We start from the raw sequence: 15733 nt of genomic DNA on the forward strand, positions 1-15733 counted from the left end.
AATTTACCTCGGAATAGTTACATAATTAGAGTTCAGTACATGGAAATGACATACAGTGAGTCTCAAACTCCATTGTTTCCTCCTCCTTATATAAATCTCATTTGTTTAAAAGACCTCAGAAGAACAGGAGAATCTCAACATAACACCGACTGTTACGTAACAGTCGGGATCATTAATATGTACAACCCCAATATTTGCATATGCCAGCTCATGTTCAAGGCATTAGACAAGGGCAGCCAGTATTAACGTCTGGATCTGTGCACAGCTAAATCATCAGACTAGGTAAGCAAGCAAGAACAATAGCGAAAAATGGCAGATGGAGCGATAATAACTGACATGATCCATGATAACATGATATTTTTAGTGATATTTGTAAATTGTCTTTCTAAATGTTTCGTTAGCATGTTGCTAATGTACTGTTAAATGTGGTTAAAGTTACCATCGTTTCTTACTGTATTCACAGAGACAAGAGAGCCGTCGCTGTTTTCATTTTTAAACACTTTCAGTCTGTATAATTCATAAACACAACTTCATTCTTTATAAATCTCTCCAACAGTGTGTAATGTTAGCTTTAGCCACGGAGCATTATCAAACTCATTCAGAATCAAATGTAAACATCCAAATAAATACCATACTTATATAATCTGAGATGCTGCATGACGAACACTTTATAAAGATCCATTTTTGAGGGTTATATTAGCTGTGTGAACTTTGTTTATGCAATGTATTATAGAGTTGCGAGCTCGGGTCGGGGAGTGCAAGCATTTAAAGGGGACGCATGCTGAATCTGCGCATTTTTAATGATGCCCCAAAATAGGCAGTTAAAAAATTGAATAATAAATAATCTATGGGGTATTTTGAGCTGAAACTTCACAGACACGTTCAGGGGACACCTTAGACTTATATTACATCCTGTGAAAAAGGGTTCTAGGGCACCTTTAATGCATTAACGAATGTGAACTAATGGAACTTTATTGTAAAGTGTTACCAATTTTTCATCAGTTACATGATGATTGTATTGAATTGTAGACTTGGATAAATAAACTTGAATGTCTAATAGTTGAAAACTGTTAATGTGGGCATTATTTAGCAGTGCTGAGATCAGCACAGACTGGTGTAGATGTGTGTGTTTAGTGTGAGTAAAGATCTCGATTGCGTCACTGCAGATGTTTTTAAGAGGATGGAGAGACAAAAAGAGAGAAGTAAATACTTTATCGTTCCTGTAGCTACTACTTCACACAGTTTTTATCTTTTATAAAAGTGTTAAGTCAGAGCCTTCTCAGCATGTGGAGCTTTCTAGGTGTCCTGTCCTGCATATTTACAGGTGAGTCAACATTCACTAATCTTTTACAAGGTAACACGATTATATTCATGACTCACGTTATTGATTCAGCTGATCATGTGATGTCACATCATGTGTTCATTTCCAGTGGTGTCTTTGAATCCTGTAACTGCTCCAGTGGGAGGGAACGCCACATTTCGGTGTTCTCATTTTCTGGCCAGAGGAAACATCAAATATTTCTGCAGAAACTCTTGTGAGGATGAGTTTATTCTCATTCGATCTAATAAAAAACAAAACACGACTCGCACAGACAGATTCACTCTACATGATGAAGGATCAGACTTCACTGTGACCATCACACGCCTGCAGCTTTCAGACTCTGGCACTTACCTCTGTGCAGTGGACAGATTTCTTTTTGACACTTACAAATATGCAACTCTTCATGTATTTGAGGGTAAGTTATTCATTGAACATATTTTAGGGGACCTATTATGCACAATTCACTTTTATAAGGTGTTTGAACACAGATGTGTGTCCACAGTGTGTGTAAAACCAGCCTATAATGGTACAAATCGACCCAATACTTTTATATATGTATATAAAAAAAATAATAATTAAAAAAACATACAGAAGTTTAGACTGATTTAGCTTTAAAATGCTATGATCTGTGGGGTATTTTGAGCTGAAACTTTACAGACATATTCTGGGGACACAGAGACTTATATTACATCTTGTTAAAAGGAGCATTATAGATCCCCTGTAGGAGTTTTATGAGCTGTTGTGTTCATGTCTGCTGTACTTTTCTAATAACTTGCTGTATTTACTGTTTGTGTCATGATGTTCTGGAGAATGTGATAGCAGAAACATTACACTTGTGTTAGTTATTTGATATAAATTAATTTGTTGAAGTTGTTGAAATCTCACTTTCAGAGGTAGGACTTCTTCCTGAAAAGATGAACCTAAAGTAGCCTATTTCTGATTTCACACAGATAGAGGACAGTCTGAACATTAACCACAGCATTTATTCCCTCTAGCGATAGCAACTGTCCAAACCTGCACTCATGTTTAAGCTAATAAGTTATGAACCATGAAGGCACAAAACAATTTTTTTTTTTTTCATTTGATTCCTTGGCTTGAGTCGATTCAATCCTATGATGTCATCTTCTGTCATTAAATATTTCCTGCCATTTCGAATATGGGCCATTTTGACTATACTCTTTATATTTGGTGCAGAATATCTACTGTAAGTAAACTCTAAATTGTAAAACTGTTGATCATCTTCAGACCATATACTGACAAAAGTGTGGGTTTCGTGTTGATAGATGAAACTTTTCATATACTGCATTAACAAATGTAATGGCATAATGCCAGACTGCATCTAAGATTTGACATATATACACCAAACTTTATGTGTGTAATTGTCACCCGTCACTGACCACACCAAATAAACTTGTGTCACTGTCACATATTGGTCAAAAGTAATAAACAATTATGTCACATTACAGTTGATTGCATGTATGACCTTTCTACCATTATTCTTAAAATCATCTCCAAAAATCTTTACTCTTTTATATATGGTCACACTTTAGATTAGGGTCTGATTCTCACTATTAACTATGCCTCAATAAACTCCTAATTACTGCTTATTAATAGTTAATAAAGTAGTTGTTAAGTTTAGGTATTGGGTATGATTAAGGGATGTAGAATATGGTCATGCAAAATAAGCCATTAATATGTGCTTAATAAGTATTAATAAACAGCCAATATCCTATAATATGCATGCAAATAAGCAAGTAGTTTAATGCAAGAAGTGAGAAATGTACACTAAGTGTTCCCAAATATATATTTAAGCCAAACTGCCTAATGAGGACTTTATGGAATTTAAGTTATTGTTACTGCAAAAGACATTTAGATTTCATGCTATGACTGTACTTGTTTAATAATCTTACTCGGTTTGAACTTGTTAAGAGTTTTACCTAATAAATGTGTGGAAATATCAGATTTTTTCAGTTTCAATATGATCCACATATTTATTGATTCATGTTTTTTTTTTCAGCACATTAACACTACATTTGTTTTTGTTTTTTTCACTAAAATTTGTATTCACAGTCTCTGTATCAACACCGGTTCCAGCAAGTGCATCCAGTCCACATGCAAGAACAACTACTAGAGACAACACAACTAGAGACACAACTAGAGACACAACAGGTAATTGCCATCCATCCATCCATCCATCCATCCATCCATCTATATATTCTACTGCATCTGCAGACACATGCAGACACCGTGTGTGGATGGATAAGCATGGACTGGTAAATTAATATATATATATATATATATATATATATATATATATATATATATATATATATAAAACACACACACACACACACATATATATATATATATATATATATATATGGTAACACTTTATTTTAGGGTCTTTTAACTAGTTGCTTATTAGCATGCAAAATACTATAAAATTGTCTGTTTTTTAGTACTTATTAAGCACATATTAATGCCTTATTCTGTATTCTTAATCCTACCCAATACCTAAACTTAACAACTACCTTACTAAATATTAATAAGCAGTAAATAGGAGTTTATTGAGGGAAAAGTCATAGATAATAGTTTATATGTGTTCTCTATACTAAAGTGTTACCAAATATATATTATGCACTTGAGAATCCAATAGCAAAGAAGGAAATGTCTCATATGTGCGCTCGTTTCTGTCCTCAGGTCCTTTGTTATATGTCGGAGTTGGTCTTGGTATTCTCGCGCTGATTTTTACAGTCGTCGTCTTCATATTTATCCAGCTGAAGTATAAGCAGAAGCGATGCTCCTCCAGTGTGACATCATCTAGACATCAGCCCGACTCTCTGAATCACTCCACACTGAACATCACTGCACAATCAGACAGTCTCAACTACTCCTCTGTGCTGTTTATCAGAAAACACAACTGCACTGTGAAGAACAGCGACACGTTTGAAATGAACCTGAATGAAACACTTTATTCATCTGTTCAAACTCGACTCCAATCAAACATCACTGATCCAAACTCAGTAATCTATTCCAGAGTTAGTAAAGGACTGTAGATTAGCTCAATCTGACAAGTGCGCTTTTAATTTAGATTTTAAATCATTTCTGTTGTCTGCATGAATGGTTTTATACAGTACAATCAACTACATGTCAGTATGGCAGTTTCCCCCATCAGTTAGGGGCATTTAAATGTGTGATTAGCCATTTTTGGATGTTAAAATATATTCTTGTTTCCCAATTAAAGTGCAGAAACTATAAGCCAAACATCTCAATTTCGAGATTTGTGAATAAACTTAAGTGTACAACACACCTGAAAAGTAAATATTAAATTTACTGTAAGCATCTCAGTGTTTACGTAAGAGATAACTTAGTGCTTAAAATGGTTCACCAATGCTTTTTGGATGAAATTATGGGGTATAAAGTATATACAAAGTATATAAATTATATGTACTATAGCTTTTTTTTTTTTTTTTTATAAATATAACTTCACTGTATTCATTATACAGTGATTACACAGCTTGATTATACTTGAGAAGAGTTTTAAAGTCAGTTTAAGTACTTTAATAAGGTTAATTGTATCGTTCAATAAGAGTATGAAAAAGTTTCTTTGATATTATGAAATATTTCATACTTCTGAGTAACTGAATTAATTTCAGGTTGTTCGTTCAGTGCCTCAATTGTTGCTTGATCAAACAATTAAAATCATACAATTATAAATTGCAGTAATTTAAAATTGTCATTGCGTAACAAAATTTCAAATCAAGTGGTATTTTTTTTCAAGAAACTTGCAACTGATTAAAAGATTTTGAGTGAAATTAGTGAAGAGAAAAGATCCTGCAGAGTTTGATATTATATTAACATTTTCAGTGTGAGTGAAGTGTCTAAATACTTTCTGAGAACACATAAAAATAACACTGAAACATTGTTCTGAGCTAAAGCTGTGGTTATATTGTTTTAACATGCTGAAAAATTTGTTGAGATATTTTAGGACATGGGAATGGATGTGGAGATTAAGAGGAAGGAGAAGTTAAGCGTTGCACCATACTGTGTGTCAGCATGTTAGAAAGAGACATTTGTCAGTGTTTAAGGATTTTATTTAGTCAAAAACTGCCGTAAATCTTCACCATGTGGAACCGTATTCTTCTTCTCTGGTCCTGCATTCATATCAGTGAGTTCACGACTCATATGACTGTTTTGTGATTTCCCTGATTTTCCACTGGTCTTGTATTCCAAAATCAGCAGTCCGTATTTCTTTATACGATAAATATGCTAATCCCGGCTAATGATATTTGTGTTTCAGCTGTTGTTGTAGGAACTCCAGGTCCAGTTACAGGACACAGAGGAGAGAGATTTGAGATCAGATGCTCATATAAATCTGGATATGAATCAAATTCGAAGTATTTTTGCAAAGGCAAGTGTACGATTGGAATTAAAAACATCATGATTAAATCAGGATCTCCAGCTAAAGACAAGAGATTTTCTCTGACTGACGACAAGACGAACAAAGTTTTCACCGTCACCATCACTGATCTGAGAACAGCAGATGAAGGCCAATACTGGTGTGCTGTGAAGAGGGCTTTTGCTCCTGATGTCTATTCAAAGATTTTGTTGCTGGTAAAAGAGGGTAAGTGATTAATGTGACCTCCCAATTGATCTATTATAGAAATGTAAATGAATCAGCAGCAGATATCGGAGGTTGCGCTGCACACGCAGAAACATTCAGAAGAACAGAAACTTATCAATGCTCTCCTGCAATTTTTATATCAACAAATTAGCTTCATCATTTAATTGCTTAATTATATTCATTAGCAATGAGGCGATCGCTGTTTTTGAAGTAATTCAACTGACAGTACTGTCAGAGACACTGCAGACACAAGACACACACATCTCTCTTCGTGTCTATTGATAATTCTTCAAATAAGTGTAGTCTTACTGCACAACTTTATCTTTATGTGTGTCTGATTTAAAGCGGGATGAAAGCTAGATCTAATGTGCCATAACTGACAAAGTCAGTGCTGACAAGTGGTCATGGTGTGTGTAAAAACTGTATCCATTTTAGCTTGCTGATGTATTAGTATAATAATTGAATTCTAGTCCATCTTTATTGTCACCCCTTTAGATAAGAAGACGACTGAGGTTTCGACTATCAGCCCATTTTTTTCTACAAGCACATCAGCTCCATTGACTCCTCAAACCCCTTTACCCCAAACTTCTTCTCCTGACACAGGTAACACACCTCACTCACTGCTTTCTCTCTCATGTAAAGATCTTTCATTTAATCCTGTGAACCAGTTGAAAAATGTATATATTTATTTATTTCTTTTTATTCTCAGGTTCATTTGGTATCATCATCGCAGGGGTTTTGGTTTTTCTCCTGATAGGTGCTGTATTGCTTATTGTGGCCATACGAAAGAAAAAGCAGACTCATGGTAATATTTTTCAATCACATTTATTTCTACAGAACATTTAAAAACAACACACATATCCTACACCTTAAGAGCATAAATAAAAAACAAGTATATACATAAATTAGATTAAACACAGTCAAATGCAAGTGAAAGAAAAAGAGTTTTTAATTGAAATTTAAAAACATTGATATTGGTGGAGGATCTAATATAGATAGGTAATCTATTCCAGAGATGAGGAGTTACAACAGATTTACTAAAGACACACAGTGAAAAATCAGTGCTGAAAAGGTCTGGACACAGTTGCTTTTGCAGCTGACCTTATTGCATATATATGAATGATATTGCATATATATGAATTGATATTGCATATATATGAATCAACACAACTCAATTTACTAAGGTTTGCGCTTGTCAAAAAAGCATGTCTTAACCCATATGCTAATTTGCACTCTCTTGGTAGATTGCATTGGTCATTATGGAAATGATCCAGCTGCGTCTGTGTTCATTAATGTACACATTCACCTGCAGAAAAAAAATCACCTGCAGAACTTTCCAATCCCATCTGCGCTTTTATGGGATTGCGCTCTTATGCTAATTTGCCCTGTTTAGTAAATCTGGCCCCAAAACTCCATACTTGGCTATGTACCTTAGTTTTGAAGAGGTAGAACTTGGCGATAAAGCTGAGTGTCATGTGCATGTATGTGGATATGTTGTGTTTCTGACAAATACTGGCCAAAAGAAGCATATAAATTGAGAATAAAACTGTACCCAGTATAGATCCTTGTGGAACCCCGCATTTAATGGGACTAGAAGAGGAAGAACATCTTCCAAATCAACAGACAGCATTTGCCCTTTAAGATATAAAGCAAACCAATTAAGAACATCCCCTTGAGTCCCTGCCCACAGTCTTAAACGCTCTAGCAGGATTTCATGAACTATAGTGTCAAATGTGCTGTAACATGAGATCAAGTAAAACTAAGATTGCACACTTTTCTTGAATAAACAGCCAACAACAAACAATATATGAACATGTGAGTAAATACAAGTGAATTTGGACAGAGTAGCAATGTTTAGTTCCTAATGTGGGAAAACTACATGAAATCTAATCATTCAGATTAAAACTATTGGGTTTGTAAATTGGAGCTTTCTTATTGTTCAGATTATTTTTAGTCAGATTATTTCTGTCTAAACAAAACAATTGAGACGTTGCACACAATGTCTGGATTCAAGCTAACATGATTGAATTTAAATAGTGTAAGTTTTGAAACTTAAATAACATCCATCTGTCACAGGTCCGGTCTCCTCCTCCACTGAAGGGCTTCATCTGACATTAGGAAATGGAGAAGAGGTGAGTCAGGATCATCTACATTGAACATTTCCATTATTATAAACTGTAGTTCTTCTCAAGTAAATGTCAAGGTTCACTTTCTTACTCAATAATGATGAAGCAATCATTTCCTTCTTCCAATTTACAGAATGAATATGATGAAGGGAACCCGACTGTCCTGCCGAACTCATGCACAGCTCAAAGTGATAATATTTCTGCAGAAAATGAGTTTCACAGACCTGTGAACACAGAACCAGCCAACTCAGTGACAAACAGTCAGAATCTGGATCAGATCTACACAGAACTCAACGCCAGTAGACAGAGTGACATTTATCAGTGTCTTACAGCTGATTCTGCTCAAGAGTTGATCTATCACAACACTGATTGAACAACTGACTGAACACTAACACCTTATCAGTCAGACTACACCATATTTTTGTCTGTTGTGACCCACTCTTGACTCATAAATTCTTGTCATGTAGTGGAAAAGAAATATGTCAGACTCTGCGTTGCTTCCCAACCAACCATTGCTTGTCTTTATATGTGTGTGATGTCATTGAGAAAGCGAAACTAGCGACTGACTTCCAGAAATGAGCGTAAACAAACCATGGCTACTGAAGCGGTGTGTATTAGCTTAATGCTAATTCCAGTTGCTGAAGTGTCTTTGATATCATTCGCCAGCATTTATCATCTTTATTTTTTTGTTTTTGTTGGAAGTCTCTTGAAGAAACATCATAAAGGCAGGAGTATTGTTTCTCAAACATTTCCCCCATTGCATAATTCCACCTAGCAGCACCAACTGTCTCTCTTTCATTTCACCATGTTTGAAAGCCGTGTACAGAAGAGCTTCTGTGCTGCTCTTGGTCAACATCCCAGGTGTGAGAGAACCTGTTGTAGAGGACTGAAAATTTAAACATGCTAGTCTTTCTGTCGGGACGCTGTGAAGTGACGCAGACGCGGCATTGGTTGTCGTCCACCGTGACACACTATACAACATAAAATGATTGATTCTTGTGTCCCGACACTTATGAAACACCCACAACACTCTACATCAAATAGATCATGCTAAAATCAGGCTGATATTGTGTAATTTGAATCCAGCATTATTTTGTTGCATATGAATGTAGTACTATATAATTTGCAAAATAGTACAGTTTAAGAAATATATGAATGTAAATGTTTTTTTGTTTTGTTTTTTCTCTCTCTTTCCTAAACTCAGTAATTATATTGTAATATCAGGACAATGACATCATGATGCTACTAATTGGCTGTAGTCTCAAACCTCCACTAATGGCTTTCCTGAACTGTGACATTAAAGACAGCACACACCTGTAATATCATGACATTTCTTCAATTTAAATGTTTCAACTACAAAAATACATGCACTTCATTTGTTATTTCAGTCATTATAAAGTCTTCAGCAGGTTAAAGTTAGACTCTGCATCACTTTGCCATCATATTTTGTTGCTGTAACCTCACTGATTTAATAAAGATGTACGGAAGTGTAATACGTTGTTTTGATTCAATTTCATGTGTTGTCCATCAGAGGTCAGTGTGGAAAGGACTGAAATGTTTTATATGCTCAAGTTTTTTTTAATTATTTTTGTTCAGGCAGTGCAGGGTTCTGTCACCTCGGTCAAGTGTGTTTATTGGTTTTGTGACACTCCCATATTCTTACTGGTCATCGCTGGTCATGTGCTTGTGTGTGATTTCATGTTTGATGTGACAAACAAGGCAGGTGACGAGGGAGGACACCAGGGAAACTGAACCAATAATCAGGTAAATAGAGGGGTGGGGTCAGACAGGAGAGCACAAGACAAGCCATGTGCTCTCCTGTCTACTGTCTGACCCCATACATCTTTTTACCAAGTGTGTTAAAATCACTGGATGGATTTTTACATATTTGAGGTGACTGTCATGAGTTTAATGTTCCACACGAGAGGAACAATGTTGCATGACTGACTTTATGTCAACTGTTATTTACAAGCTTTGGTTTTACTCCTGATGGCAGTTCCACTGATTATAGTGGCTGTGTAAAAGAAAATGAAGAATAAAGGAAATATTTTACACTTAATGCTGGGTTGGGTTTAGGATGACATGCATGAGCACTGAAATAAATTATATGACCACTTTAAATAATTATAAATTGTTTTAAAAAAAAAAGTGTCTACGAAAGACTATCCTATTTCACAGGTCTGCTGTATATCAAAGTGTGTTTTATGAACAGTCAACAGAAATTGATGATGATTATGTTATTTATTTCACTCAATGTTTACAGTAGTTTTTGACTAGCAGATTCTCTGAAACACTGATTTTATTTCTTGCACTGGAACAATACTGACAGTGATCTTCAGTACTTTGACAATGAATCTCCAGCAGCTCATGTTTGAATGATCATATTCATGTGTAAAAATTGTAAATAGATTCTCTTTGATTGAGTTATTTTCTCTATTAACTATCTCTTGTTTCTGTGACTGTAGATCAAAGACACTGAACGTCACTGTAATCCAGAGGACAGAGACACAGAAACAACTGTATTTCATATGAGACTCAAATACTGCTTCATCAGCAGCACAAATGGGTTCATTTCAATTAATATAAAATGCAATGTATTATAAAATAATATATTAGCATACATTATAGTGCTAAAAATGAGTCATAAGCATGTTTTGTCTTCTAAAGAGAGTTCAGAAAGATCTGTTTGTGGTTTTATTGTGACTATCATTACTGCTGCGGTTTAACATGATCCTGATGTGTTTACAGCTGATGTTCACATAGAAATATATTATTTGACCAGTCTGAATGTTTCATCAGGTACTTACATTGCTCACTCTACAGCTTCATGGGCTAATCAAATAAATTATTTTGTAACACAAGTGTACATTTTTAATTATTTTATATATTTAGTTTTTGCTGTTTATCTGTACATGGCATGTCCTGGTCAGATGTTAAATTCAGAGGTTCAAGGTTTGTCAGGTTAGAAAATATATCATATATCAAAAGTTCATTCCCTCTCAAAATATATTAATAACAACCCAACCCTCTATAAACCGCAATGAAATCCCAGCTTCGTCACACAGAACAATTCGAAATAAAAAAGAGAAAAGTAAATTACATAAATACCCCCAAAATCATTACACAGAAAGTCCCTCACGCTCAATAAAAACATATTCCAAACCAAGAATTAATTCCACCGCAAACATAAGCCTCATGCAAATGAACAGTTCATGTGTTTTAAAGCATCAAAATAGTATAAAGAGCATAAATATTGGCTGGCAACACGAGGCTGAAGTGATAAACAAACAGAAAACACACCATTAGCCAGTCCAGTTCACAACAACAACCATAAACTCACATGCAGGGACTGGCTAACTAAGGAAATAAAAAAATAAATAAAAACCCACACAATTAACAATACTCAAAAATAACTACAATACTTATTTTTACTTAAATCCCATTAAAATAATAAGATCAAGACTCTTACAAACACTATATAAAACCTCTACAATTACCTGCAACACAGCCATGAACCCCAGACTAATTTCTGAGATCAAATAAGAACGGTGTCTGCAGTAAAAACATAATACTTTAATAAAGTAAAACAAGACTTTGTGAATTTGAAACAAAACAGTCGATATTTACTTAGCCTACCTGCTGACCAGACAATGTCTGTCTAACAAGCACAGAAGTGCTACAGTAAATATCAGATCCCGTCTCCAGGCCTCGTTTCAGGAGCCTGCTTAAAATCCTCTACTAGAAGCCCCCTCACTGGCTACATATGGATGTTCAGTTCAGGTTAGTTTCATCTGTTCACCCCTGCTGGTGAATGTCATAACTGCATCTGTTGTCGTAAAGCGTCTTTCTCCATTGATGACTATTCAAAAGCAGCTGTATATTCTATTAACATTTTTCCATAAGTGGTTAATTATGCTTGTAATTAACCTGTTGAAATGTAAATTACAAAATGTAATTTAGTTGTAGAAAAAGAGCAAAAGGGAATCAGAAATCATTCAAACATGTTAAAGACAGATGGAAACAGAGAGGACAGGAAACAGTTTGTGGTTCATGAATTCACAGCTATATTTCCTGGTCAAACCTGAGAGGCGTTTCACACCAAACACCACATAGAAACACAGACACACAGTCAGTGAACAGTTTGACTCTCAACACGTGAGACGAGAAATAAATGTATTATTTTATTCTCCACTGATAGATGAGCGCAGTATTATTGTTATTTGAGTTTCAGAAAGTCGTTTGAGGAACTGCTGAGAGTTTCAGACTGATTTTCTGAACTGAACTGATGAAGAAATGAAGTTTCCACTGACAGTTTGTGTGTTTCTGCTGACGGGTAAGAGCTCAAGATCTCTAACACAAGTGTTTATTATCTGTTATTATGGCTTATTTTATCTGTGTGTGTGTGTGTGTGTGTGTGTGTGTGTGTGTGTGTGTGTGTGTGTGTGTGCAGTGATCAGGTCACTGTCTGTGGACATTATAGTGAGAGGAACGGAGGGAGAACCAGTGAGGATTAAGTGTCCTTATCCAAGAGGATATGAAAACTCTTACAAATACTTCTACAAAGGAGTTCACAGAGACAGTGTCATTATACTACGATCTGATGGAAACAAGACGTCACCCAGATTCTCATTACGAGATGATCGTCAGACCAGATCATTTACAGTGACCATCAGTGACCTGAAGATGGAAGATGCTGGAATATACGGCTGTGGAGCTGGATGGGGAGAATATAAAGTAATCCAGCTAAATGTGAATAAAGGTGCCTGATGTTCATTATTAAACAACAATCTTCTTTCATCATGCTAATGATTATTTTATTGATGTATTTGTTTCTCTTGTTTCTCAGCTCCACAGAAAACAGCTCCTGTCCAGATCTTTACCTCCACCTTCTATCCAGGTGCCTGATATTCAATATTAATCTTCCAGCTCAAGTTTCTCTTCACATAAACCCATGATTATGTGCATTAATGTGTCAGTATAACAGCTCAGTCTTTATTCCCCTTCAGATCAAACTATCAGCTCATTTTCAAACACGCCGCCCTATCTGAGAACATCAGACACAAACCCACAATCCAGCAGCATCACGATCACAGACCATCAGATCAGCTCTTCAACAGGTTCATCTGACCTTCATCTCTCAGTGTCTTTTAATATGCACATCTTCACCTGACACACATCTCTCTGCACTATATTTCTCTCACATGAACTGAACTTTACATCACACTGTCCATCAGAACAGGAAGTGATGGATAGTTGTCATGGCAACATGACTTCTCATATCCCTCTTTTTTTCCTCTTGTGTTTTTCAGGTTCAGTTGTGATTATCGTCACTGTGGAGGCTTTGGTTTTTCTCCTGATAGCAGTTTCACTGATTATAGTGGCTGTACGAAATAAAATGAAGAAGAAAGGTAATATTTTACACTAAACAGTCCTTTTATCCGATGTTTCATCATCATCAACAAAAGTATGTATGATCACTGGAGGAAATTATAAAGTTTTAGGGTCAGATTTACTAACAGCTTGCACCATGCCAAACCCTCTTTCGACATTAAAAACTGCTGCAGGATTTACTAAAGACACAGTGAAAAATCAGTGCTGAAAGGCGTGGACAGGGTTATTTTTGCAATTTCCCTTTCAGACGCAAAATGACTGACGTAACAATGCCAAAAGTGCTCTCAGAAGATGTGTAGAGTTGCACATGGTTAGACAAAGAGGAAGGAAGTGTTCATTTTAATTGCTGATGCTGCATGTTTTTCATTCAGTGTAGAAGAGAAAGACAATAACGTTTGTCACAGAGTTTGGTCTTTTATTTATGAGAAACTCTTGTGAAATTAATGGGAGTATTTAACACAGTTTACTAAGGTTTAATCTAGTCATTTTACAGGTATTTGCAGCATTTTTTAACTCCCAAAAAAGCCTGTCTTAAACCAGACGCTAATTTGCACCGCTCTTGGTAGATTGTGTTGGTCATTAGTGTTCATGTGAGTGTCGTCAGTAGAGAACTTTCCACTCCCATCTGTGTTTTTATGGGATTGAGCTCTAATGCTAATGCCAGTAAATCTGGCCCTTAAAGTAGTATCTAAGAAAGACTAACATTGATCTATTTCACAGGTCTGCTGTTGTCCATCGAAGAGTTTAATCCAGAGTTTTATGAAAAGGTGATTAGATTATGGTTATTTATTGAACTTGAGGTGTTTTACAGCAGTAATTGTGTTAGCAGATTCACTGAAACAATCAGATTTTATTTCTTGCTCAACACTGTAATGACACTGAACTTTGGCACCCTAAATCTTGATTATATTTATGTGTTATAACTATAAATAGATTCTCTTTAATTGAATAATTTTCTCTGTTAACTAACTTAATAATATTTCCTGTGACTGTAGATCAAAGACGCTGGACGTCACTGTGATCCAGAGGACAGAGACACAATTACAACTGTTGTTTACAGCTGTGTTTCCTAAACTATTGTCATATGACACAGTTCATTTCAACTAATATAATATAATATAATATACTATAATATAATATAATATAATATAATATAATATAATATAATATACTTGATTATTTGGTCTTTTGTGTGTTTTTTTATTGTAGTTATGATTAATGTGACAGTTTTATATTGATTCTGTTGTGTTTACAGCTGACGTACACAAATATGGATCATACAAATGTATTCTCATTATATACTTTCATTCTGCGGTTTAATGGACAAATTAAATCTAGTTATTCTGGATTGCAAGTGGAATCTTATTTCATTATTTTGTATGTCTGTAGTTATTAATGTGTCCATGTGAAACCATGTAACTCTTCCTTCAAGCAAAAGTGACCAAAAAAGCAAACTATAATGTACTCAGAAAAAAAGGAACTCATATCTCAAAAAGAGATTATTTATTAATACAAATAAATAAACCAATATGACAAAATGAACTTAATCAAAGAAAATATATCATATATCAAAAGTTCATTCCCTCTCAAAATATATTAATAACAACCCAACCCTCTATAAACCGCAATGAAATCCCAGCTTCGTCACACAGAACAATTCGAAATAAAAAAGAGAAAAGTAAATTACATAAATACCCCCAAAATCATTACACAGAAAGTCCCTCACGCTCAATAAAAACATATTCCAAACCAAGAATTAATTCCACCGCAAACATAAGCCTCATGCAAATGAACAGTTCATGTGTTTTAAAGCATCAAAATAGTATAAAGAGCATAAATATTGGCTGGCAACACGAGGCTGAAGTGATAAACAAACAGAAAACACACCATTAGCCAGTCCAGTTCACAACAACAACCATAAACTCACATGCAGGGACTGGCTAACTAAGGAAATAAAAAAATAAATAAAAACCCACACAATTAACAATACTCAAAAATAACTACAATACTTATTTTTACTTAAATCCCATTAAAATAATAAGATCAAGACTCTTACAAACACTATATAAAACCTCTACAATTACCTGCAACACAGCCATGAACCCCAGACTAATTTCTGAGATCAAATAAGAACGGTGTCTGCAGTAAAAACATAATACTTTAATAAAGTAAAACAAGACTTTGTGAATTTTAAACAAAACAGTCGATATTTACTTAGCCTACCTGCTGACCAGACAATGTCTGTCTAACAAGCACAGAAGTGCTACAGTA

The 15733-nt window shown here is 35.0% G+C and overlaps 3 protein-coding genes across 5 annotated transcripts in view; all 3 read left to right on the top strand.

Annotated features, from left to right (window-relative positions):
• The window catches only part of LOC125271244 (polymeric immunoglobulin receptor-like), a 477349-nt gene that overhangs the window by 78863 nt on the left and 382753 nt on the right, over nucleotides 1–15733 (top strand). The window lies entirely within an intron of this gene.
• Nucleotides 875–9564, top strand: LOC125271273 (CMRF35-like molecule 5). Its single transcript, XM_048195348.1, has 9 exons — nucleotides 875–1324; nucleotides 1431–1736; nucleotides 3392–3490; nucleotides 4022–5489; nucleotides 5622–5945; nucleotides 6441–6548; nucleotides 6655–6750; nucleotides 8022–8077; nucleotides 8205–9564. Exons 4-9 carry the CDS (start codon nucleotides 5447–5449, stop codon nucleotides 8442–8444), a joined length of 867 nt encoding a protein of 288 aa, XP_048051305.1. The 5' UTR covers nucleotides 875–1324; nucleotides 1431–1736; nucleotides 3392–3490; nucleotides 4022–5446; the 3' UTR covers nucleotides 8445–9564.
• Nucleotides 11901–14790, top strand: LOC125271288 (CMRF35-like molecule 3). The gene is made up of 7 exons (XM_048195367.1): nucleotides 11901–12404; nucleotides 12522–12830; nucleotides 12918–12968; nucleotides 13078–13188; nucleotides 13381–13479; nucleotides 14183–14229; nucleotides 14458–14790. The coding sequence occupies exons 1-7, from the start codon at nucleotides 12365–12367 to the stop codon at nucleotides 14533–14535; spliced, it is 735 nt and encodes a 244-aa protein (XP_048051324.1). The 5' UTR covers nucleotides 11901–12364; the 3' UTR covers nucleotides 14536–14790.

The sequence above is a fragment of the Megalobrama amblycephala genome, linkage group LG7 (genome assembly GCF_018812025.1).
Source record: "Megalobrama amblycephala isolate DHTTF-2021 linkage group LG7, ASM1881202v1, whole genome shotgun sequence".
Taxonomy (NCBI): domain Eukaryota; kingdom Metazoa; phylum Chordata; class Actinopteri; order Cypriniformes; family Xenocyprididae; genus Megalobrama; species Megalobrama amblycephala.